The following is a 26,632-nucleotide window of genomic DNA, read 5'->3' as shown; positions in this document are numbered from 1 at the left end:
TTTCCTCTGATATTATTTCTATTGATTGCCACTGCTAACAGAGATGCTTGCAGTTTCATTCTGTTCTGTTTTTCTTTCTTTTCCTTTTCTCTTCTGCCAACACATGCACTCCATTATCATCCACACTTAACAGATTACATTTTTTTCACGTTTCATGATAATTTCTTAAAGAGGAAAATAAATCAACACACAGCACTCTAATCTCATTTATCCATCTTTCTACAAAACAACATTAATTGCAAAATAGTGTTATATTTCAGAGATCCATTTTCAGACCACTTTTCACCATCCTCCAATTGATATTGTGGCCACCATTGATTACAATACCATTTTAATTTATCTTTAGTCTTGGGGTCCCCTCCAAATTTACTCCAGTTCTTTAGGATGCATCCTAAGGGAGAGCAAAGGGATATCTCCTGAGAAGCAGCGGAACCCATTTTGGTACCGAAAAAGAATTTCCAACATTTCATACACAAAATAATCAAAATGAGGTATTCTTCTCCCTTCGTTACCAATACAACATGTGCACACAAAATACTACATGTAGAAACAAAAGTATGCTACTGCTGCATACTTTTCCTAGCATGACTTATACAGACCTTATCCAACTCCAGCTGCTTCCTCAGAGATCTTTTTTCCCCCCCTTTTTCCCTTAAATGCCTCTTTAAATAGCATTGCACTGTTGTGTCACTCACTGCCTGACTGCAAGAAGAAGAGTCGATGGAGTCCTCGATCAACAGGTTGGTGCATGCTGGAGTCCAAGCTGACTACCTCTCCCCATTGGTTATGGCAATATGATCCAGGCAAGGCTGTCAGCGCGGCCTCGCGTTGGATGCCAAAGCTGTTGTCCCAAATCTGGGATTCGTTTACCCAGTGTGCGAAATCATAGAATCATAGAATCATAGAATGGTTAGGGCTGGAAGGGACCTTCAAAGGTCATCTAGTCCAACCCCCCTGCAAGGAACAGGGATATCTCCAACTAGATCAGGTTGCTCAGGGCCTCGTCCAACCTGGCCTTGAACGTCTCCAGGGATGGAGCATCCACCACCTCTCTGGGCAACCTGTTCCAGTGTTCTACAACTCTCATGGTAAAAAATTTTTTCCTAATATCCAATCTGAATCTACCTCCCTCTATTTTAAAACCATTACCCCTTGTCCTATCACAACAGGCCCTCCTGAACAGCCTCTCCCCATCTTTCTTATAGGCCCCCTTGAGGTACTGGAAGACCGCTATAAGGTCACCCCAGAGCCTCCTCTTCTCCAGGCTGAACAGCCCCAACTCTTTCAGCCTGTCCTCATAGGAAAGGTGCTCCAGCCCTCTTATCATCTTCGTGGCCCTCCTCTGGACCCTCTCCAACTGGTCCATGTCCTTCTTATGTTGGGGACTCCAGAACTGGACGCAATACTCCAGGTGAGGTCTCATGAGGGCAGAGTAGAAATGCCAATATACACACAGAGTCGAGGTATTTATTGCATTTTTGTGCAAAGATGGGTGCTTGTCCCAAGACAGCACACTCCTTCCAAAACTCAGAGAGCATTTATACAGTATGTATTAGCATATTTATTGTTTGTTTAGCATATATTATTTATTAGTATATATTCATTGTTATTCCCTTAAATGATGGGTTAGTTTTCTCTCACCTAGCATGTAAATTAGTTTGCATGCTCAGTCCATTGCCTCCGCCCCTTTCTTTTTTGAGTCTGAGGTATGTTTAGGGTAGGTGGTCCATGAGGTTGCGATCTCCCCCTGCTGCCTTTACCTTTCCCCTAGTTACTGCTGACTCTTGCTTACTTTATATTTGTGATATTTTTCCAATCTCCTTAACCTTCCTCATGGCAAGATGTTTTCCTTATCAGTCTTTGAAGTCCTTGCTTTGGCTCCTCCTTTAGTGATTAATGGCTAGCAGAGTCATTAACACTTGCCAGATGTTTTGGACTTACAAGGATGTGTGTCCCTCTCTTGACTATTTTAAGGCTCCTCTGCTATCCCTCATTATCTTAAAGGAAACAAAGTCTAGTACATCCTTGCATTACTCAGAGCCTTCTCTTCTCCAGGCTGGACAACTCCATCTCTCAGCCTTTCTTCATAGGAGAGGTGTTCCATCCCTCTGATCATTTTTGTTGCCCTCCTCTGGACCTGCTCCAACAAGTCCATGTCTGTCTTGTGCTGGGATCTTCATGTACTTTGTTATCATCTCTTCTTGTAAGTAGGCTATATTCACATTATTCATCTAAATGCTATAACTTTGTATTAAACTGGGCACTACCTTAAGTTACCAACACAAGAAACTGAGCAGTACTCAGTTTGCTTAGTTGAATTTTGTTTAGAGCTAGATATATGAACAAGCAAGCTCATTTTCACCTGACAGCAAAAAAGGGTATTCTCCTCTCAAACTCTTAGTTCAGTGTTGTTGTAAATATTTCATGCATGGAGATTGTGTATGGATAGCTGAGAAATTTTGGACATAAGTGAATTTGAGAGAAAAGACATCTGACTGTAGAGCTTGAGTCCTATCAAAAATAAGAGGTGCCTAATGTGAGCAGTTACTGAACAGGGCAAACACTCAGAATGAGTAGCATGCATAGCTTCTCCTTTGTGTTTTTTTCAGCTTCTGTAATAGATCTTCCTTCTATGTACCTGTAGAGTTCCTTTTGTTTTGGAAGGCTAAATGTGTTGCACTCTATTCAGAGTCTCTGAGCAGAGGACAGAAAACAAGTTTTGTGCTGAATCACCCTGCTAAATATGTGGGTGTTTTTTCTATAGTGTTTTAACTGAGCTGATGTTGTTAAATCTTACTTTGTCTCATCAGTCAGTAATAGAAAACATGAAATCTCTGTGTTCATGTTCTTTTACTTTGTGAGAACACATTTTTTTTTTTAAGTAGTATGTTTTTAAACTTTTTTCCTTGTATAACTAAGGGGTGGCTAATGATGAGAACACTTGTTTAGTAGTTGCAGTGAAGTCCCAAAGTCTTCTGGATTTCTATTCAGACTTTTTGTGATATATTTTATTTTAATTTCTAGCTGATAGTTCTTATGAACATATTCAAAGGGAAGTTCTATTTACTTGGTCTTTTCATAGTCAAAAATTGCAAATAGGATCTTTACTGTAGTTATTTGCATGGAGGGCCTCATTTTTGAAAACTTAAAATTCCAGCTGTTGTTAAAACTGGAGATGCATCTTTCCATGTATTCAGTACAAGCTTGAGTGTTGGAAACAAGATGTATGTAGTCTTATTTTAATTCTGCCATTTCTGTCACTTGATATATGTCCTCTTTATTTCTCCATCTGAAAATCCAAAGATTAAAATATTTATGAAAACTTTTAAGATTAATTGCACTTTCAGTACGTAACTCTTGTGTGACACTACTGCTATTATGAAAATTAATTTTCAAAATACATATGCCAAAGCTATGCTTGGAACATGCATATAATGTTAAAGAATTTGTTTGGATCTGTAAAGAAACCTCAATTAAGTATTTCTCTGTAGGTATGAATTTAAACATCCTTAGATGAAATTCTGAACATGTTTCTACAGATACACGAGGGTTTTTTTTTATTGATAACATACATTTGTCCAACACTCTCTGACTGGATTCTTCTAGATATTTCATATTTAGAGAGTTTAATACCAACTTTAGTTTTTTGAAGTTATTTGACATTACATGGGACTTCGATTTAGCAGAATGATACAGCAATTTACTTAAATTACAGTACAAGTATAAGTTACATTTAGCAATTGCAATATACAGTCAAATCACAATACAGATGCAATTCTCATTACTGGTCTCCATCACTATGCTGGGCATCCCCAGTCATTGGGAAGGAATATGTGGGTTGAAACTGGCTCAAGCCTGTTGCTCTTTTCAAAGTTCTTTCTGTTAGTTGTAAAGTTTTCATATTGTATATGCTATACTGAGTCTTTATACTCAGTTTTGGCTCTATACTGAGTTTTTATACTCAGTTTGGCTAAGCCACGTATACACCCACCCATTCTGGACTCGCTAACTCAGGAAGATACGTATTTGCTGCTGCTGCTTATTATTATTAACTCAAGGGCAGTTATGCAGCCATTTGATTCCCTCAACTGTTGTAGCCATTTATCTAGAACAAAGACTACCTCCCATCTCCTTTGTGTTGAGATAAGTTCAGCTTTTTGTAACAGTTGTCATCAGTCACTCCCTACTTCTTCACTTAGCTTTGTGAGTAAATAGTCCTTGCTTGTCTCCTCAGAGCCTCCTTCCATTGTAGGAGCTCATTGATCAATCACAACATGAAGTGTTTAATTTTTTTACTTGAAAAAGAGAAGTTTTCTGTAAGATACCTTTTTAACATCGTGTATAAACACACATTATTGTTCAATAATTCCATCATTTACATTGTAGGTCATGCAGGAGTCTCTGCGAGCATGATGAAGAAAAGAAGTTCCCACAAGTAAGTTGCTAATATCTTTCCTAAAGTATAGTTCTCAATAACTGGAAGTACCATTTTAGAAATGTATCTGTATTGTTCCAGTCATTTTACTCTTGAAAATCATGTGGAGTGGTATTATGTGTGTGGAGTCAGACTTTAATTCTTTTGGGAGGACAGTGGAAAAGAATGCACCATTGGTAGAGTTCTAAACATCATTTTGAATGCTACTCTGAGAGAAATTATCCTGTCGATACAATTCTGTAATTTACTCTATAATTCAGAGACAAGAGGTTGCAAACCAGAAATTGGGCATGTACTCTAGGATTCATTACAGCTTTAGTTTTTGAAAAGGATTTTTCACCTTTTTTTTTAAATAAAGAGCATACTGAAGTACTTCTATAAGGCGGCTGCTATTTGGGTGAAGGATACTTGCTTATCCTATACATTCATGGCATGTATTATTCTCTCTACTACATTTTGAAATAGTAGCAGCTAAACGCTGCTATGAGTAAATGTGAGAAGATAGAGGTAATAGTTTAGACATGTTTGACCTTAGTGTCTAACAGCTAAATGTTGCATCTGGCTGCATCTCTGCTGAGTGAACTCTAAAATAAGCTGGGGAAAGGTGAAATTTATTAAAATGCTAATAGTTATATTTTGAGTATGAAGTCCTATAGTGGTGATATACAACATGCATCAATTCAAAGCAATTTTTTTGGCAGAAATATCTTCTGTGATTAACATTAACTGTTATTAACTGTTTCCCAGACACAACATCTGATGTAAAACTACTCTAATAATTCCTTCCACCAACTCTTCACTATTCAGTCTTATCTATCTCCATACAAGGCAAAGATAAACATTTATTTGTCTAGAGACAGGTAGAGTTAAAATTTAATTTCTCTTGTTCTTTTTCAACCGCTCAGAGAAAGGAGTGTATGATGGGAAGACTATCAGAGGTGGGTTGCCTTTTGTACTTGAGGGTGGCTAGATTTTTTCTTTATTGTTGTGTTGATATACACTTATTTAAATACCTAAATAGGTTGTATATTTTTTAGCATAAAGGCTTTTATGGGGCATATTAAGTCATGATCCTAAGTCACATGATTTTGAGGCATTTAACTTAAGCGCCCAACTGAGTTTTATGTTAATTTAGCCTAGTTTAATTGTTTAAGAATTGTTTGGTAAAGGTTTTATTTTGTACCAAACCAAGATGATTTTGTGTGCTGCTCACTGACTTCTCTGAGAATGACAGAGAGTAGTATAGAGTTGTTTTTATTTGATATTCATTGCTTGCGTTTTTGAAATGAACAGTAAGTAGTGCTGTAGACATGTTTATAGTAAACAAGTGGGATATGAATCACTTTAAAAATGTATGCTGATACTACTATGAGCTGTTACAGCAGACTATGAATTAGTAATGCATACTTTGTCATTGATTTAGTTATGATGACTTACATTCCTCATTTAAAGAAAAAGAGGAACAAGTCTACTGGCACTTGAAAGCCATAGAAGAGATTCTAAACTAGGTATAGAAGTTCATGGAGGAGGGAAGACCCAACAGGATGGAACAGGGCATGGTCCAGTAACTGAGGAAGTGATCAAATGAGCTGTGTGGATTAGTCTTATGAACTCTTCTTAAATATAATGGCAGTTAACCATTGACCCTTTTGGAAGGGGGTCCCATGGTTATAGGTCAGCTGTAAAAGGGCAGTTCTTCTGAGTGCTCTGTTCATGTCAATGGGTAGCGATGATCTCTGTGAATATGAAGTTGACCCTATTTGTGTCATATAAGTCAGTAGTCTCTTGGCTCTTATCCTTTTCACCCTTGGTGCATAAGGAAAGAGTGCACCAAACAGTGTAAGTGTAAAAACTTCCTTATGCTCTCCAGGTTTCTCATAGTTGGCAGTTGAAGGACTTTGAGGTGGAGGTTGTATCTGCAGTTTAACTACCATTGTACTTCTCCCTTGTGAATTTCTGATCACGCTTTAAACTAACTGGTGGTGGTGGGTTACTAACTGGTGGTGGTGGGTTATACTTGGCTGTGGGTCAAACTCCCACCCATCTGCTCACTCCCCCTCCTCAGTGGGGCAGGGGGAGAAAATAGGATGAGAAAGCTCATGGGTCAAGATAAAGACAGGGAGATTGCTTACCAGTTATTGTCACAAGCAAAACAGGCTTGATTTGGGGAAAATTAATTTATTGCCACTTAAAATAGATTCAGGTGGTAAGAAACAGGAAGACAAACATTGAAACACCACCTTTCCTCCCCCATTTCCCATGCTCAACTTCACTCCTTAACTCCAGACTCCTCTGCAACCCACCACCTCCAGGGTGGTGCAGGGGAAATCAGGGAAGGGAGCTTATAGTCTGTACATAACGGTTGCTCTCTGCCACTCCTTCCCTCTTGTACTTACTTTCCCCCTGCTCTAGTGTGGGTTCTCTACAGGCCACGGTTCCTGTCAGAAAAACTCTGCTCTGGCATGGGTTCTCCATGGGTTCTCCATAGGCCACAGTTCTTTCAGGAAACATCTAACTGCTCCAGCATGGGTCCTACACAGGCTGAAGTGTGGATATCTGCTCTAGCACCATGGAATACCTCCTTTTCTGAACTTGGTGTTTCCTCTGCTGTTTCTCACTTTATTTTTTCTTTTTTTTTTCCCTCCTTCTCTGCCTGTCCAATGTTTTTTTCCCCTTTCTTAAATATGTTTTCACAAAGGCACCACCAACTTCGCTGACTGGCTCAACTTTGGCCTGAAGTGGGGCCATTGCTGAGCCAGCTGGAACCAGTTGTGTCTGGCATAGGGCAGCCCCTGACTTCTCACTGAAGTCAGGCACCTACAGGTGTTGTTGTGTATGTGTGTCTGCTACCAAAACCTTGCCACATATACCCAATACACTTGTAACCCTAAGAAAATTGATTTCACAACTGAATGATGGCTTTTGAAGGAGTACGGAAAGTACTTCAAAACTTCTGTCTCTAGTAATGTGCCTCATAGATTGAATACTGAGAAAAAATAGTTTATAAAAATTCTTTGACCATATGTCTCGTGTTAGTAAGTCTGTAGTAAGATCGACGTAAGATAATGGAAGAGCAACAGATGTCATCTACCTGGAATTCTCCAAAGCATTTGACACTGTCTCACGCAACATCCTTGTCTCTAAACTGTAGAGACACGGATTTGATGGATGGACCACTCAGTGGATAAGGAATTGACTGGATGGTCGCACTCAAAGAGTTGCAATCAACGGCTTGATGTCCAGGTGGAGGACAGTGGCAAGTGGCGTTCCTCAGGGGTTGATATTGGGACCGGTGCTGTTTAACATCTTTGTTGGTGACATGGTGTTGTGGTTTAGGCGGATCCGGCAACTAAACTCCACACAGCCGCTCTCTCACTCCTTCCCCAGTGAAGTGGAGAGGAGAAAAATATAATAAAAGGACTGAGGGTCGAGACAAGAACAGAGAAGAACCCACCAACCATGGTCCCAGGCAAAACAGACTCGGCTTGGGAATAAAGCAATTCATTTTATTAACAGCTACTTAAAAGAATAAAGAGAAACAAAACTAGTTACTTGAGAGGATAAAAAGAAATAAAGCCAGATCTTAAAAACAACACCTCCCCCAAACAACACCTCCCCTCCTTTCCTTTTCTTCCCGGTTCTACCTTCTCCCCCAGCGGCACAGGGGGACAGGGAATGGGGGATTGCAGGTCAGTTCATCCCATGTTGTTCCTGCTGCTCCTTTTCTTAAAGAAGGAGGAGTCCTTACACCCTTTTTCCCTTGCTCCAGTGGATCCCCTACTCACGAGGAAAATCCACAGACTTCTCCAGAGTGAGTCCTACCCACAGGATGCAATCCTTCCCCATCGGATTGCTCCAGTGCGAGCTTTTACCACAGTCTCGGATTCTTAGGGAGCTGTTGCCCCTCTCTCTGGCATGGGTCGTCACACGGACTTTAGATGCATCTCTACCTTGTCGTGCGTCCCATGCTCCATGACTGTCCTCAGGCTCAGGCATCTCTTCTCCAACGTGGGCTTCTCCACAGGCTGCAAGTGGGTCTCTGCTCCACCGAGTCTGTCCTGGCTGCAGGGGGGCTGCCTACCGTCTCGCCACCAGTTGCAGAGGAAACTCAGCTCTGGCACACCTTGTCCCATTCCATCTTCACTGACCTGGTGTCTGTGTGGCCGTTTCTCTCAGATCTCAGTCCTCTCTGGGGTGAACTCGGCCCAGTGGCACTCCGGGAGTGGGGCACTCCCCGAGTTCCCCAGGCAGCTCCGCTGCCGCCATCCTCAGCAGGTGGTGCCTGCCTGGCGCAGGCAGCCACAGGCCAGGAGCCAGGGAGGAGGCAGTGCCCTCCTCCCTTCTCTCCTCACTGCAGGGCAAAGCACCTTTTCCGGTTCCTTTGTCCCAACTTAAATAGGGCAATTTGCAGAGGTGCCGATTGGCTCAACCCCGAAGGGGATGGGAGTTCGATCTGGTGGCCAGAACTGGGTCTGACCCGGTTCCAAAACCAGGGAACTCACAGGGAGCAAATCCCCTCTTCTGCCACCAGAACCCCTTTACATCAAACCATCACACATGGACAGTGCAATTGAGTGCACCTTCAGCAAGTTTGCTGACAACACCAAGCTGTGTGGTGTTGTGGACATGCTGGAGGGAAGGGAGGCCATCCAGAGGGACCTTGACAGGCTTGAAAGGTGGGCCTGTGCAAACCTCATGAAGTTCAACAAGGCCAAGTGCAAGGTTCTGCACGTGGGTCGGGGCAATCCCAAGCACACGTACAGGCTGGGTGGAGAATGGATTGAGAGCAGCCCAGAGGAAAAGGGCTTGGGGGTGCTGGTTGATGGGAAGCTCAACATGAGCCGGCAATGTGCGCTTGCAGCCCAGTGGGCCAACCATATCCTGGGCTGCATCCAAAGCAGTGTGGCCAGCAGGTCGAGGGAGGTGATTCTGCCCCTCTGCTCTTGTGAGACCTCACCTGTAGTACTGCATTCAGCTCTGTGTTCCCCAACACAAGAAGGACATGGAGCTGTTGGAGCAGGTCCAGAAGAAGGCCACAAAGATGATCTGAGGACTGGAGCACCTCTCCTATGCAGACAGGCTGAGAGAGTTGAGGTTGTTCAGCCTGGAGAAGAGAAGGCTCTGGGATGATCTTATTGCAGTCTTCCAGTACCTGAAGGGCGCCTACAGGAAAGCTGGTGAGGGACTTTTTACAAGGGCCTGTAGTGATAGGACAAGGGGCAATGGCTTTAAACTGAAAGAGGGGAGATTTCAATTAGACATAAGGAAGAACTTCACTCTGAGGGTAATGAGGCACTGGAACAGGTTGCCTAGAGGAGTTGTGGATGCCCCATCCCTTGAGGTGTTCAAGGCCAGGTTGGATGAGTCTTTGAGCAACCTGATCTAGTGGAAGGTGTCCCTGCCCATGGCAGAGGGGTTGGAACTAGATGATCTTTGAGGTCCCTTCCAACCCAAACCATTCTATGATTCTATGATTCATTCTAATTTGGGCCCTATTTTTAATAACTTTTCTACATGACACCATGAAATATAGAAATTGCACTGACTGTTGCTACTCTGCTTCATTTCTTCTTTTTTCTAAATTTCTTTGAACTTTCCATCATCTGGTTCTGCTAATAAAACTTTTTAGTGTAACAAGATTTTACTTATCAGCTTAATGCCTTCAAGATAAATACTCATTCACCAAGGCGAGCAGCTCTGGTGCTGACACGATCCACAGCAGAGCTCTCAACCTCAGTTTATAGAGGGATTTCCTGAGCAGGAGGAACCTCAGGGGGAACTGAGAGAGCCACCAGGAGCCCACAGCTCATGCAAGAGTGGCTGACAAGACCTGGGTGGGGCCAATAGCAGCAGTGGGAGATTTAAACAGTGTAACCAAAACTAGCGCTCAGTCACTGAGGTGAGCAGCTCCCGTGGTGGCACGATATGCAGTAGAGCTCTCAACTGTGGTGTACAGAGGGGGTTCCTGAACTGGGGGAACCTCAGGGGGAGACGAGAGCTGCCAGGAGCCCACAACTCACACGACAGCAGTTGATGAGACCTGGGCAGGGCCAGGAGCAACAGCAGCCAAGTCCCCTCCAGACATATAAAAGAAGCCCCTAGGGAGCACTAGCAGACAGGGCGAGCAAACAGGGCATGGCATGGCAGTTGGCACAGAAGGGCATGCAGAAAGTGCACTGTAGCTCTGGCCAGCTCGACCAGGAAGCAAAGGTATCCACCCAGCAGAAGGCTATGTTCACTCTAAACTCTGCACCCGCCGTGACTGACACAGCTTCCCAGACAGAGCGCCGATGGGAACACACTGCTACCCAGGTGTCAGGCTGCAGGGTGTGTCCTACTCTTACACCAGTATCGGATGGCATTAGTGAGCACACCTCTGGGAGGTATGCCCAGGTAGAGGAACTCCTCTGCTTAGTGACAGAGCTCTGAGGGGAGGTGAATAGGTTGAGGAGTATCAGGGAGTCTGAGAGAGAGAGATAGACTACTGAAATCGCACCCTACCTTCCCTGGGGCAGGCCCATCAGGCAGACATAACACATGATACTGAGGATTCCCTGTCCTCTCTCTGCCTGACTGAATGTGGTGACTGTCCTGGTTTTGGCTGGGAGAGAGTTGGCTCTTCTTTTTAGCAGCTAAAAGAGCTCCATGTTTTGGTTTTACTCAGAGGCTCACTCTGAGAAGAATGCTGATAGCAAGCTGATGTTTGTGGTTGGAAGGGAAACTCCAAGGACTTTTCAGTGTGCCGTGTTCTGGCCGGAGTGCAGAAATACGGTGGGATAAGGGGGGAGCATAGCCAGGACAAGGGGGCCACGATTCCCCTTGTGATTTGTGGTGGAACTTAAGATTGAGGGCCAAACTGGCCAATTAGTATTCCATATCATGCAGCGTCATGCCCAGTATAAAAGTGAGGGTCAGCCGGACAGAAGGGCTTTTTGCGCTTTTGCTCTTTCGCTGTTTTTGCTCTTTTGCGCTTGCTGCGCTTTTGCTCTATTGTTTTTCTTTCTTTTTCTCTCTCTCCCAGTACTCCCACTCTCTCTCTGCCCCTCTCTATCTCGGGGCCTCGTGTTCGTCCAGGATTGCAGCTTTGGGACGAGACGGGCTTTGGTTAAGAGGGGGTGGTGAGCATCTACACTGTGTATTAAATCATCTGTATTAAATTGTTCTTATCTCAACCCATGGGTTTCCTGTTTATCCTTTAATTCTTTCCCTCATCCCTGGGGCTGGGGGAGGGCGAGTGAGCGACTGTGGGGGGGTTGGTTGCCGGAGCAACCTAACCCACGACAGTGACTTAAGGGATAGAGGACAACAGCGACAAGTTCCTGCCCGGTGCAGCATGCGCATCTTCTCAGTGACTATCCCACCTTCCTAGGTGCCCTTGCAAAATAGGTATGAGTCTCTGCAAGTGAACAATACGAGGATGATGGTTCATTTAGCTTGGAGGTGTCACAAAGGTTAAGTCGACCTATGTACTGTATCAAAACTACTTCCATAAAGACAAAACGATGAGTTATTGTCATAAAATCATAGAATGGTTTGGGTTGAAAGGGACCTTAAAGATCATCTAGTCCCAAATCTCCTGCCACGGACAGGGACACCTTCCACTAGATCAGGTTGCTCAAAGCCTCATCCAACTTGGCCTTGAACACCTCCATGGATGAGGCATCCACAACTCTTCTGGGCAACCTCTTCCAGTGCCTCACTACTCTCATTGAAAAAAATTCTGCCTTATGTCTAATTGAAATCTCCCCTCTTTCAGTTTACAGCCATTTCCCCTTGTCTTATCACTAAACGCCCTTGTAAAAAGTCCCTCTCCAGCTTTCCTGTAGGCCTCCTTTAGGTACTCGAAGACTGCTATAAGATTACCTCAGAGCCTTCTCTTCTCCTCTCTTGTCATAGGAGACTCTCTTCTGAGGGGAACAGAAGACCCAATATGCAGACCAGACCCACTTCTCAGGGAAGTCTGCTGCCTCCCTGGGGCCCGGGTTAAAGATGTAATGAGAAAACTTCCTACCCTGGTATGACTCTCAGACAGTTATCCATTATTGATTTTTCAGGTAGGCAGTGATGAAGTTGCAACAAGTCCAAGGGCAACCAAGAGAGACTTCAGGGCCTTGGGATGACTGGTGAAGGGATCAGGAGCACAAGTAGTGTTTTTCTCTATCCTTCCAGTTGCAGGGAATGATGAGGGAAGGAACAAGAAGAGCCAGCAGATCAATACCTGGCTCCAAGCCTGATGTCACTGGCAGAATTTGGGGTTTTTTGAACATTGAATAGTCTACATGACTCCAGGCCTGCTGGCAACAGATGGGATACACCTGTCTCAAAGGGGAAAAAGCATATTTGCACAGGAGTTAGCAGGGCTCATTGGAAGAGCTTTAAAATAGATTTGAAGGGGAAAGGGATAAAACTAGGCTCATTAGAGATAAGCCTGAAGGCAGCACGCTAATGTTTGAGGGACAGTGTACTAGTGAGGTCCTTCGATTTGCTGTCTCAGTGGAGGTAGGGGATGAACATTTATGTGGCAGCAAAGACGCAAGGGTTATTCATGTGTTAGAAATCACGGAAGCACCTGAAAACAGTCCCATAGGAATTAGGGCTTCTCCCCTAAAAAGGTGTCAGGATCAATAGCCCAAGTGAAGTGCATCTACACCAATGCACACAGCATGGGAAAGAAACAGGAGGAGTTGGAAGCCCTTGTGCAGCCAGAAAGCTATGATATAGTTGCAATTATGGAAACATGGTGGGATGACCCACACAACTGGAGTGCTGCAATGGATGACTCTTCAGAAGGGATAAGCAAGGAAGAAGAGGCAGTGGGGTAGCCCTGTATGTTAGGGAGTGTTTTGACCATCTAGAGCTTGATGATGGTGATGAAAGGGTCAAGTGCTTATGGGTAAGAATCAGGGGGAAGGTCAACAAGGCAGATATAATGGTGGGAGTCTGTTATAGACCACCCAACCAGGATGAAGATACAGATGAAATATTCTATAAGCAGCTGGGAGAAGTCTCACAATCTCTAGCCCTTGTTCTCATGGGGGATTTCAGCGTGCCAGATGTCTGCTGGAAATACAATACAGCAGAAAGGAAACAGTCTAGGAGGTTCTTGGAGTGTGTGGAAGATAACTTCCTGACACAGCTGGTGAGTGAGCCAACTAGGGAAGGTGCCTTGCTGGACCTGTTGTTTGTGAACAGAGAAGAACTTGTGGGTGATGTGATGGTTGGAGGCTGTCTTGGGCACAGTGATTATGAAATGATAGAGTTTTCGATTCTCATAGAAGTAAGAAAGATGGTTAGCAGAACTGCTACCTTGGATTTCCGGAGGGCAGATTGACCTGTTTAGGAGCCTGGTTGACAGAGTTCCTTGGGAGGCAGTCCTGAAGGGCAAAGGAGTCCAGGAAGGCTGGATATTCTTCAAGAAGGAAATGTTAAAGGCGCAGGAGCAGGCTGTCCCTATGTGCCAAAGGATGAGCCGATGGGGAAGACGACCAGCCTGGCTGAACGTTCCAGCTTTGAATGGAACTCAGGAAAAAAAGGAGAGTTTATGACCATTGGAAGAAGGAGCAGGCAACTCAGAAGGACTACAAAGATGTCGTGAGGTTATGCAGGGAGAAAATTAGAAGGCCCAAAGCCCAACTAGAACTTAATCTGGCTACTGCCATAAAAGATAATAAAAAGTGTTTCTATAAATACATTAACAGAAGGAGGGCTAAGGAGAATCCCCATCCTTTATTGGATGCAGGGGGAAACATAGTGACAAAGGATGAGGAAAGGACTGAAGTAATTAATGCCTTCTTTGCCTCAGTCTTTTATAGTAAGACCAGTTGTTCTCAGGGCACCCAGCCCCCTGAGCTGTAAGACAGGGACAGGGAGCAGAATGAAGCCCCCATAATCCAAGGGGAAATGGTCAGTGACCTGCTACGCCGCTTAGACACACACAAGTCTATGGGGCTGGATGGGATCCACCCAAGGGTACTGAGGGAGCTGGCGGAAGTGCTCACCAAGCCACTTTCCACCATTTATCAGCAGTCCTGGCTAACCGTGGAGATCCTCATTACTGGAGGTTAGGAAATGGGACACCCATCTACAAGAAGGGCTAGAAGGAGGATCTGGGGAACTACAGGCCTGTCAGCTTGACCTCGGTGCCGGGGATGGTTATGAAGCAGCTCATCTTGAGTGCCATCACGCGGCACGTACAGGACAACCAGATGATCAGGCCCAGTCAGCATGGGTTTATGAAAGGCAAGTCCTGCTTGACTAACCTGATCTCCTTCTGTGACAAGGTGACTTGCTTGGTGCATGATGAAAAGGCTGTGGATGTTGTCTACCTGGACTTTAGAAAAGCCTTTGATACTTTTTCCCACAGCATTCTTCTGGAGAAACTGGCTGCTTATGGCTTGGACGGGTATACTCGTTGCTGGAAAAAACTGGCTGGATGGCTGGGCCCAAAGAGTTGTGGTGAATGGAGTCAAATCCAGTTGGCAGCCAGTCACAAGTGGTGTTCTCCAGGGCTCAGTATATGGGCCAGTTCTGTTTAATATCTTTATCAATGCTCTGGATGAGGGGATCGAGTGCACCCTCATTAAGTTTGCAGACGACACCAAGTTGGGCGGGAGTGTTGATCTGCTTGAGGGTAGGAAAGCTCTACAGAGGGATCTGGACAGGCTGGATCGATGGGCCGAGGACAAATGTATGAGATTCAGCAAGGTGAAGTGTCAGGTCCTGCACTTGGGTCACCACAACCCCATGCAAGGCTACAGGCTTGGGGAAAAGTGGCTGGAAAGCTGCCTGGTGGAAAAGGACCTGGGGGTGTTGGTCGACAGCCAGCTGAGTATGAGCCAGCGGTGTGCCCAGGTGGCCAAGAAGGCCAATAGCATCCTGGCTTGTATCAGAAATAGTGTGGTCAGCAGGACTAGGGAAGTGATTGTCCTTTTGTATTCGGCACTGGTGAGGCCGCACCTCGAATACTGTGTTCAGTTTTGGGCCCCTCACTACAAGAAAGACATTGAGGTGCTGGAGTGTGTCCAAAGAAGAGCAACAAAGCTGGTGAAGGGTCTGGAGCACAAGTCTTATGAGGAGCGACTGAGGGAACTGGAGTTGTTTTGTCTTGAGAAAAGGAGGCTGAGGGGAGACCTTATTGCTCTCTACAACTACCTGAAAGGAGGTTGTAGCGTGTCAGTCTAGTGGTCAGTTGTAGGTTGTCGGTCTCTTTTCCCAAGGAATAAGCAATAGGACAAGAGGAAACAGTCTCGAGTTGTGTCAGGGGAGGTTTAGATTGGATATTAGGAAAAAATTCTCCACCAAAAGGGTTGCCAGGCATTGGAACGGGCTGCCCAGGGAAGTGGTTGAGTCACCATCCCTGGAGGTATTTAAAAGGTGTGCAGATGTGGTGCTTAGGGACGTGGTTTAGTTGGTAGAGTTGGCAGCGTTATGTTAACGGTGGACTCGATGATCTTAAAGGTCTTTACCAACCTAAATGATTCTATGATTTCTATGAAATAAGAGGATCTGAAACTTACTGCAATTGAAGGGCCATTTACAATGAAGGCATAACTGATGCATGAAGAACTATTTTTAGGACTTGGTGTTATCTGTTTTTCCTGGCTCTGTGTGTTTTATATATGTAAAGAAATTGAAATATTGAATGTCTAGGGGATTGAAATGTTATCTCAGTCTTTAAGAACAAAACTTTGTGGAATTTTAAAGATAATTCTAATAAAACAGAAGGGAAACATTTTGGGCTTTCTGATTATAGCATCTCAATAGGTTATGTATGTGTGTTACTCTGCTTATCACAAAAACAACATACTATTGAGATAAAAAGCGATTTGAGAAAGTTATTATTATCTTATTTGAAAGTATACTGGTAGCTATTATTACATACCCATTTTTTTATATTATCACATCCATTTTGAAAAAGGATAATAAGGAGGACCCTGGGAACTACCAACCAGTCAGCCTCACCTCCGTGCCCAGTAAGATCATGGAGCAGATCCTCCTGGAAGACATGTTGAAACATATGAAAGGCAGGGAGGTGATTAGAGAGCCAACATGGCTTCACCAAGGGCGAATCATGCCTGACTTATCTAGTGGCTATGATGGGGTGACTGCATCAGTAGACAAGGGAAGAGCAACTGATGTCATCTACCTGGATTTCTGTAAGGCCTTTGATACAGTCCCCCCCAATATTCTTACCTCTAAATTGAGGAGAGATCAGTTTGACGGATGGACTGTTAGATGGATGGACTGTTAGATGAATAAGGAATTGGCTAATGGCTGCATTCAAAGACAGCAGCTCAATGTCCAAGTGGAAACCAGTAATGAGTGGTGTCCCTCAAGGGTCTGTACTGGGATTGAGTGCACCTTCAGCAAGTTAGCAGATGACACCAAGCTGAGTGGTGTAGTTGATTCACTTGAGGAAAGGGATGTCATCTAGAGGGACCTTGACAGATTTGAGGAGTGGGCGCATGTGAGACTCATGAAGTTCAATGAGGCCAAGTACAAGAGCCTGCACCTGGATTGGGGCAATCCCCAATGTCAATATAGACTAGGGGATGAATGGATTGAGAGCAGCCCTGCAGAGAAAGACTTGGGCATACTGGTGGATGAAAAATTGGACATGAGCCGGCAATGTGCGCTTGCAATCCAGAAAGCCAATTGTATCCTGGGCTGCATCAAAAGAAGCGTGGCCAGCAGGTCGAGGGAGGTGATTGTCCTCCTCTACTCCACTCTTTTGAGACCTCACGTGGAGTACTGCATCCAGCTCTAGGGTCCCCAGTGCAAGAAAGACGTAGACCTATTGGAGTGGGTCCAGAGGAGGACCACGAAAATGATCTGAGGGCTGGAGCACTTCTCCTATGAAGAGAGGCCGAGAGAGTTGTGGTTGTTCAGTTTGGAGAAGAGAAGGCTCCAGGGAGACCTTATTGTGGCTTTTCGATATATGAAGTGGACTTTTATGAAAGACAGAGACTTTTTACCAGGGCCTGTAGTGACACGACAAGGGGCAATGTTTTTAAACTGAAAGAGGGGAGATTTAGATTGGACATAAGGAAGAAATTCTTTATGATGAGAGTGGTGAGACACAGATTTCCCAGAGAAGTTGTGGATGTACCATCATTGGAAGTGTTCAAGGCCAGGTTGGATGGGGCTTTGAGCAACCTGGTCTAGTAGAAGATGTCTCTGCACACGATAGAAGCGTTGGAACTAGATGATATTTAAAGGCTGACCATTCTACAATTCTATTATTTGTAGTCAGTTAGAAACCTATGTTTTCTTTCTTATTGCATGTTCAGATGCAAGCAAAAATAGTTTTTCTTTGGCAACTTATTCATTTGAAAATCATATTTCTTACTATATGAACTACTACAAATGAGAACGAGTGACTGTCCAGTAGTACAGCCTTCAGACAAAGAAAAACTTGAACTGCAAGTATACCTAGCTGCTGCTTGATTTGTAACTGCATTTATAATGCTTTTTGCTCTCTCCAAGATGTTTGAAATTATAGTTGCCAATTTGAACTTAATTATGTCATCTTTTTCCATCATATTTTTTAAAATGACTGAAGCTTTTCACTTAATTGTGCAAATTTAAATGTTATGATTATGCTTTATAGGCAGAAAGTAAAATTAACTGTGTGGTTAAGCATAAACAGTATTATTTTACCTTTTTCATCTTTAACTTTTTAGTTTCAGTAGTAGTTGATTTTATTCTGTGAGGATACCTTAAAATGAAATTAAAATTCATTAAAACTAAATAAATTAATTGCATGCAAAGCAAACTCATTTTCATTGTGCCCAAGATCCAAATCTCTTATCTCATTTCTTCATAATAAAATATTACTAAAACTATTATAAATTTTTTTTAAAGTAAGACTTGAGCAAGAACTAGTATTTGAACATGTGTTCAAGTTTCTGTGGAAAATTAGAACCAACTTTGCAGAGGAGTGCCTCTTAACTGGAAGAGGTTAGCATTTCTATAATACTCCTAACTTTGACAACACAGATTATGAATGCAGATTGACCTCCTTGATAAGGTGAAATCATCACAAATGTTAAATTTAACAAAAGATACTATGGAACTCTGCTAAGATTTTCATGGAGAATGAAAGTCTGGAGGTGGGACAAGCTGCGGAAGGAATTGTACATCTTGTTTTTAATAGAGTTATGATTATATCTTCAGCATTACTAATTTTATATGCTGTTTATATTATTCTTTGAGACTAATTATGAGACTTTACTGATAATGTATCTTTATTAATATATAATATATTGCCTTCTTAAAGCATATAGCTCTTGTCCGGAGTAGAATTTTGAGTATGTACTTGTTTAATGCTATGTTTGTATCTGTGTACAGAAAGCATAGAAACAACGTTGGACCAAGCAAACCTATTTCTCAGCCACGAAGAAACATTGTAGGCTGCAGAATACAGCATGGCTGGAAAGAAGGGAGTGGACCTGTAACACAATGGAAGGGCACAGTTCTTGATCAAGTTCCTGTAAATCCCTCTCTCTATCTTATAAAGTATGATGGATTTGATTGTGTGTATGGACTAGAACTGCACAAAGATGAAAGAGTTTCAGCACTTGAAGTCCTTCCAGACAGAGTTGGTAAGAGGTTTTTTGCTATATGCGCATGTGTTGTCAGAACATTTAAATTTTATTACATTACTTTTCATCACATGGTGGATAATCTAAATGCTCTGTTTATTTTTTCTTGATTTCACAAAGATTTGATTATACCAAATCTTTTGTCTTTAAATGGTACGCAGTAAATTCTGTATTTTTTCTTGTTTAGAGTCTTATCCCTAACAAGCTTATGTACATGTAACATTGATATTTCTATTAAAATTTAAACTCTGAGCCAGCTGAGAAATGTCCTGGCTATATTGTCTTGTGTGTGTTTGACAGTAATTATGCATTTGGTTGTGGTTTTTTTTCATGTGCTTTCCCTAGATATTAATACAAATGGAGGGAAAAAAGCATTTTCTAAGTGAAATGACTAGTTACGAGGCTTTATTGGGTTTCATAATTAGCACTAAATTGTTAAACTACAGAATTTTCCAAACCGTAAAGTTTAAAGTTTACCCTAGTAATTACTTATTTCTGAATGGAATAAGTTATTGTTTTTCCTAACTGCAAAGAGATCAGTAGCAGTCTCTAGAATGAGGTTAGGGGAAACCAAACTGAAAACCTCCATTGATAACTTCATACAGCTGCTCTGTGATGTAACCTCTCTTCCTCCCCTCCCCTCCCAATGCAAATATTTAAAATACAGACACTATTCTTTGCTGTGTCCTGTATTGGTCTCCCTTTACCTTGCATTATGATAATTTGATTAATTGGAGGGGGATGTACAATGATGGAGAATGTTGATAAGAGTGTTAATATGTTAAAATAATTCTTCAAGTTCTGCAGTTCTTTGATCTTTAACTCTCTGGAATGGACAGTATTTGTTTTGTATGAGAATTGACTAAGTTTCAAAAAAATTTATTCATGAATCTGGATAAAGATTATTTTTTTACAAATACTTATTTCTGTACTTTTGAATGGACATACTTATGAACTGCTACCATTTCAGCTTCATCTCGAATTAGCGATGCCCACCTGGCAGACACGATGATTGGCAAAGCTGTGGAACATATGTTTGAGACAGAAGATGGCTCAAAAGATGAATGGAGGGGGATGGTCTTGGCTCGAGCTCCTATTATGAACACATGGTTTTATATTACCTACGAGAAAGATCCTGTCTTGTACATGTATCAACTCTTAGATGACTATAAAGAAGGTGACCTTCGCATTATGCCTGATTCCAGTAAGTAGACTAGTTACTTTTTTCTTCTGGAAAGCAACGTCTCTCTTTGTATTATTGTTTGGCTTACGGTTTATGTATGGAAAAGAGAGTTGACAAGCAAAGACCTTTTTTTTAAGTATCAAAACTAACAAAGGTTACAGTACAACAGAAAATCTATCTGTATTAAACAACTTCTGAAATGTTTTACTTGAATCAGTGGTGAAATATGCAATAAATACTGGAAAATCATTTTCCGTAATAATTCCTAATTCTGATAAAGATATACATACTATTGTGGAAGAGATTACACTTAGATTTTTTTAACAGAAATTGACAAACTAGAAACCTTCCACTGTTATTTTCTTGTAGAAGTGTCACAAATCAAGAGCCATCTCAAGGAACTATATTTCTGAAGCAATTCTTTTAAGAATAATGTTTTGGGGCTAACTAAAATAGTCAGTTTAATTTAGTTTGGAAAGCTTTTGAATAGTTTCTTGGAGGAAAGAAGCACTAATCTTTTGAAAACTCATTTTCTCTCTGTCGTGGGTTAGGCTGAGTCCGGCAACCAAACCCACGCAGCTCTCCCAGTCCAGTAAAATGGAGAGGAGAGAAAAATGTAATAAAAGAGCTGAGGATAGAGACAGGAACAGAGGAGCACCCACCAACCACGGTCCCGGGCAAAAGAGGCTTTTTCTTAATGCAAAACTATTTATTAACAGCTACCTACAAAAGAGAAAAGCACACAAAAATGGTTACTTGAGAGAATAACAAGAAAACAAGGCCAGGTCTTGAAAACAACACCACTCCCCCCCCTTTGCTTCTTCTTTCCGGCTCTACCTCCTCCCCCCAGCGGCGCAGGGGGGCAGGGAATGGGGGAGTGCAGGTCAGTTCATTCCAAGTTGTTACTGCCGCTTCTCTTAAAGGAAAAGGAGTCCTTACACCATTGTCCCTTGCTCCAGTGGATCCCCTACTCACGGCGAAAGCGTGAATCCTACCCGCTGGGGGGCAAATCCTTACCCCATCGGATTTGCCCCAAGTGCGGGCTTTACCAGTCCTGGGCTTTTAAGGAGCTGTAGCCACTCGCTCTGGCGTGGGTCATCAACAAACTTTAAATGTGCTCCGGCGTGGGTCGTCATACCGACCTGAAATGCGTCTCCGTACAGACTTTAAATGCATAAATGCGTAAATGTGAAATGCGTAAATGTGTCTCTACCTGTGCCCATGATTCACAATAGTCTCAGGCTCAGGCATCTCTTCCCGACGTGGGTCATCCACTGGTTGCGAGTGGGTCTCTGCTTGCTCCACCGAGGACTGTTAGAAAGGGGCCGCTCGCAAGGGGGACTCAGCCGCGGCACACGTTGTTCCGTTCCATCTTCACTGACCTCTTATCTGTGTGGCCGTTTCTCTTAGATTTCAGTCCTGTCTGGGTGAACTCGGCCCGGCGGGCGCCCCGGGAGCGGAGCTCTCCCCGAGTTCCCCAAGCGGCTCCGCCGCCGCCGCCATCCTCGACGGAGCGGGCCCGGCCCGGCCGGGAGCGGGGGGCCGTGCCCCCCTCCCGTCTCCTTGCTCCTGGGCACCGGCACACCTTTCCGGTTCCTTTGTCCGACGTAAATAGGGCAATTCGCAGAGGCGCCGATTGGCTCAAGCCCCGAGGGGGATGGGAGTCCGGTGTGATGGGCAGCTTCTGCCACCCGGACCTCCCCCCCATTTCAAACCATAACACTCTCACATGTTTAAACACATAAACAGGAAAAATTTTTCAATAGATTAGGAGGTATATTTTTTCTTCCTTTCTTGAAGTGAAAGTTATTGAGTTCTTTCCTATAAATATAGAAGGATTTTCACAGAATCAGTATTGTTCAAGAGATTTGAATAGCTAGTACAAAAAAAGAAGAAAAAAGTTTGTCAAGAATATCATACTCTCATTTCTCTCCTGCACTTCAAAAGCATTTCTCTGACAGAGTGTCAATTTTGGCTTTAAAGTAAATTATTAATTAGATGACTAATGTTTGGCTATGCAATGCACTACATAATTATTATCTGAAATTCATTCATTGAGTTTCTGAGACTATCTTAGCTTGGAGGATGTGGCTTTGTTGCAATGGCATGTTTTTAGGGAGAGGGAGTTCTAGCACACCTGCCTTTCTGTTAAAGAGACTCAGTGCCTTGTTCTGCTGGGAACTTTAATTCAGTTATCTACAAACATGTTCTGTAATTGGTGTGTAAAACTTCGGTCAAAAGATTTACTTTTCTAACCAATTGAAGTGCTATTTTTTACTTCATAAAATTGAAGATGGTATTACAAAAAAAAAAATCTGTGACTACTTTCTAGAAGCATGACAATATTTAGGCACTTGTCTGAACAACTCAACTTGGTTTAGACATACTCTGCATTTTAAATTTGTGATTGTTTCTTAACTTTTAAAGAAGACTCTGCAGTTTTGTATATTGGAAAAAATCCATAAATATCTACCAAAGTACATTGTATTTTCATATTACAGATGATTCACCTCCTGCAGAACGGGAACCAGGTGAAGTTGTGGACAGCCTGGTAGGCAAACAAGTGGAATATGCCAAAGAAGATGGCTCAAAACGAACTGGCATGGTCATTCATCAAGTTGAAGCCAAACCGTCTGTCTATTTCATCAAGTTTGATGATGATTTCCATATTTATGTCTACGATTTGGTGAAGACATCCTAGACATCATCATGAACTTCTGCCAAATTTGTGGAACTATTAAATGTAAAATTTGTAGACACAAAGACTTGACCGTTTTTCAGTTAAATGAAAGCTTAAATGTCCCTGCGAACCCACAATCTCTGCCAGCAAAACTGTTTTGTTCTGAATAATACAAATTTATGTGAACGTGACACATTTTGCATAAGAACACTCCTTTTCTTGAAGGAAGTCGATATATTTGGGTGGGAGGGATTTAAAAGCAAAGAACAACTGCAAATTCAAGATCCGTGAAGTCAATCTAGTATTGTAATCTAGATTTTTTCATAGATTTTAACTTTTTCTTCAACCTTCCACTCACCTGTTCAACTGCCACATGCAAGTGTAGTTTACTATTTTCGATATGCCTTCTTTTGTAACATTAAATTTAATTTCTTGGCTACTGGCAGTCCTTGTTTTCTGGATTGGGACAGAGGTGACTCTTCCAAAAGATTTAAACAGTTTGTGTAGCAGTAAGGAGTGCCTAACCCAAGTAACATCAATCTACTGTGTTTCTACACTTTATTTCAAATTAAGCTTTTTAAGAACATGCAGTACTTGTGCATTTTTACTAGTCACAGGGCAGTAGGATATCAAGTGTTTGACTTACGCACCTTTCAGTGAAAAGGCTTTAAACTATAAAAATATATTTAATCTGTATAACCAGTTAATTAGAAAATACAGGTTAAGGGCCTGTGTTTACAAGTTGTAGGAACCAGTAAAATACACACAACAAAGCTGCCTTTAATCCTAAATGTTGTACTCTGTTTTGTTATAAACATTTCTTAGCAGAACCCAAGTGCTTGGTGCCACAAGTTTAACAGTATATATGCTACTTAAGAAGACTTTAGACTACGCATTGGCAATCAGTAGTCTCTCATTTAATATCAGAACCTAGCAACCTGGATGTTTGTGTGTGGACATAGAAACCTAATAGTAGTTAATTTTTTACATGGTAAATACAATCTTATGGGTGTGGGGGGTCCTTTTACACTGAAGATCTCCTTTAGAGAAGGAGAAGCATTTGTTGCCTTCCGCTCAGTCTGCTGTATTCCTTTGCTTTGTTTTGTTTGGTTTTTTTGCTATTGTTTTTAACCATTTTGGTTCAGGAAGACATCTCAATGTATTCTTTTTCTGGCTTTTCCACATAAGGAGTGTCCAGATAAATCTACAGTTTAAACCTGTTATTGCCTTTTGTGGTGTCCTTGCTTTGAGGTATGCTGTTAACATGAATTTCATTCTATGAACACTGGAGTTCTGCATGCCAGTGGTGTACTATTTAATGGGAGCTATAGACAGTCTCAGTGGTTCAGTCATCTGCATTAGATTGTGGATGTAAATAGCAGCCCACAACAGCAGAATCCTTTCACGGTTTTAATCTTGCAAGATAGTTGTAAATCAAGGTCAGGGTATTTGTTGGTTTTTTAAGTACAGCAACTTTTAAAAGCATCAGAATTGTAACAAGGATCAGCACAGCAACAAAATTGTCATGTTAAAGCAGAGCTCTACAAGCTTCAAAGCACCGCTTCACAGAAATACAGTATGTGAAGAATGTGAATACAGTCAACACTATTGATGGAAAGAAGGAATACATAGATATCCAACCTTATGCTGGTAGTGCAAGGATGCAGGAGAGGTACTGTTAATTAGAGATCAGAGGTCTGACCTCTATTGTGGATATTCTTGATATCAAAGACTCAGTGGTTTAAGCCCCTTTCTGTCTATTTTTTTTGGCCCGATTTCATATTTTAGCCTTAAGGCTTGTGCCTCATTATGCTGTTAAATGGTAATACTGTATAAATATAGTATCTTAATTCTTTGTCCCTTGCTACTATATTGCATTATGTTCTGTATTTCATCATGGGCAACCAAAGGCAGGCTATTGTCTTTCAGTTCACAGCTTCTCAATCCAGTCTTTAAGCACTAAGTATCTGAGTCAGTAAATTTTCATTGTGTTTTGAACAAAGTGAGCAGATTTGCAACACAGTGCTTTCATCCCGCAGATCTGTTATATGCTTTCTATTGACTCTTAAGAGTCCTGCATGTAAATCTCAAGGCTGAGCCTGGCTCCATGAGCCCAAGTTGATATTTGTGGCACAAGAATGAGTGTATTGATTACACACAAAATACATTAATAACTTAGTACAATGAGTTTTGGGCTTTACATCTAAGGAATACAAGGTTTATTTTGAAATATTCGACGTTTAGGTCTACTGGAACATTTTTAGCATTAAACTTGCATTTGTGGGTTTTATGCAAGCCACTCTAATACACCACATATTTTGCTAATTAGAATATAATCTATATACCACCAAATTTTATGGTTGTTTTTAGATGTCCCCATCGTCTGTTGCATGGGGTTTTTCTTTTCATCTTTTTTCTTAAGGTTTGAGGAGGGGGATGTTTTTGGTTTTGTGGTTGTTTTTTTTTTAATAGCTTAAACCACCTTTTTGAGACTAATTCCACTCCCTGACATCTGCTTTGGGCATTGTTTTAGGCTCATGTTTCAGATCTGCATACAGTGCTTACATTACCCTAGTAACTACACGTTGATCCCTTGTTCTAGGGATTCAACATTACTTTCCAAATTTATCATAGGTCTTGTGATGACACAAGCCATGGATCTTTGTATAAAAGTTATTGGCCTCTCTCATTTACCTGCTATAGTATTGTTGTATATTGTGTGTGTGCATGATGTCAGGCTGCCATGTAAAACTTTTAAAAAGGAAAAAAGCCCTTAAATGCAGACCATCCGTTTTTGCATGCTTAGAAGGTTAGAACGTTCAATGTAACAAACTAAAGTTGCATGTTATAATGTTTAGGTTTGGGTTTTGTTCTCTTCTTATTTTGTGTTCAGTTTTTGTGAATTTGCTTATTGTGCTGTTTGAATGGTTGTTAGTAGGATTAAATGCACTGGTGAGGCAAACATAGTGCTAACGGAAGGTAATTTTCCAGTTGTATGTGTCATACAGCATTTGAAGGGACCATGTATTCTGTTCAAGAATAAATAAAATCACAATCGATAAGTAAAACACTACATTTTTTTTCTTTTCAGTGCCAAACCCTAAACTAAGTTGGACTACACAAAGACTGAAATACTTTGGGGAAAATCCTATTTCTTACAATAGGTATAAGTCTTTAAATTAATTATTTAAAAATGGAGGCTTTATCTTCAGATAGAATAGATTACAGTTGCTTCAGGGAAAAAGAATTATGGTAAAAGCAGTTTCTGGTTCCTTGAAAATGCTGTACTTTTTGTATTTTACATCATTAGTGCAATTTGGATGGTTCTTGGTGTGTGTATAGTTCAAAGGTCTTCGTGTTCACATTTTAAAATTAGGTAATGACTTCATCTTTAGAGCTCAGTTTCATTATTTTTATTTTATTTCTCTGCATTTAGAAGTATGAACACTTTAAATCTGTTACTTAATTCTGTAAGTAATTTTTATAATTATGATGTAACTCTATCCTTAAAACATTTAAAATAAATCCTTTATGTGCAACTCATGACTGTAAATTTTATTCTCATGAGCAAAATGTAGTGATGTGACTTCAGACTGTGAAGAAGCAGTTTAATCAGTATTTTAATTAAAAAGGACTTAGTATTTTAAAGTTGAGCCATGTATACAGGTATAATACTTTCCTCTATGAAATAAGTTTGCTTGCTTGCTGTCAATTTTTTTTTTCCAAGTATG

At 41.8% G+C, this 26,632-nt stretch overlaps 1 protein-coding gene across 2 annotated transcripts; it reads left to right on the top strand.

Moving 5' to 3' along the window:
* Positions 1-731: 731 nt before the first annotated feature.
* On the top strand, positions 732-26,341 carry LOC147526184 (spindlin-Z-like). Of its 2 annotated transcripts, none has more exons than XM_086630155.1 (5): positions 732-740; positions 4,387-4,435; positions 18,785-19,038; positions 20,009-20,242; positions 22,723-26,341. In XM_086630155.1, the coding sequence occupies exons 2-5, from the start codon at positions 4,410-4,412 to the stop codon at positions 22,920-22,922; spliced, it is 714 nt and encodes a 237-aa protein (XP_086486281.1). In that variant the 5' UTR covers positions 732-740; positions 4,387-4,409; the 3' UTR covers positions 22,923-26,341. The 2 variants fall into 2 exon arrangements, with proteins under 2 accessions (XP_086486281.1, XP_086486280.1); XM_086630154.1 differs by lacking the exon at positions 732-740 and adding an exon at positions 2,147-2,203.
* The last annotated feature ends 291 nt before the right edge of the window (positions 26,342-26,632 follow it).

The sequence above is a fragment of the Tauraco erythrolophus genome, chromosome W (genome assembly GCF_009769465.1).
Source record: "Tauraco erythrolophus isolate bTauEry1 chromosome W, bTauEry1.pri, whole genome shotgun sequence".
In the NCBI taxonomy this organism is placed as follows: Eukaryota; Metazoa; Chordata; class Aves; order Musophagiformes; family Musophagidae; genus Tauraco; species Tauraco erythrolophus.
Note: the sequence above shows the minus strand (reverse complement) of the source record. Positions and strands in the feature narration are given on the sequence as shown.

Bases quoted from the DNA above. Each gene is read 5' to 3' on its own strand.
- LOC147526184 (XM_086630154.1), top strand. From the start codon at position 2,179: ATGTACTTTGTTATCATCTCTTCTT. The intron at 2,204-4,386 runs GTAAGTAGGCTA...TTTACATTGTAG, and splicing joins CTTTGTTATCATCTCTTCTT to GTCATGCAGGAGTCTCTGCG. The intron at 4,436-18,784 runs GTAAGTTGCTAA...ATCTGTGTACAG, and splicing joins AAGAAAAGAAGTTCCCACAA to AAAGCATAGAAACAACGTTG.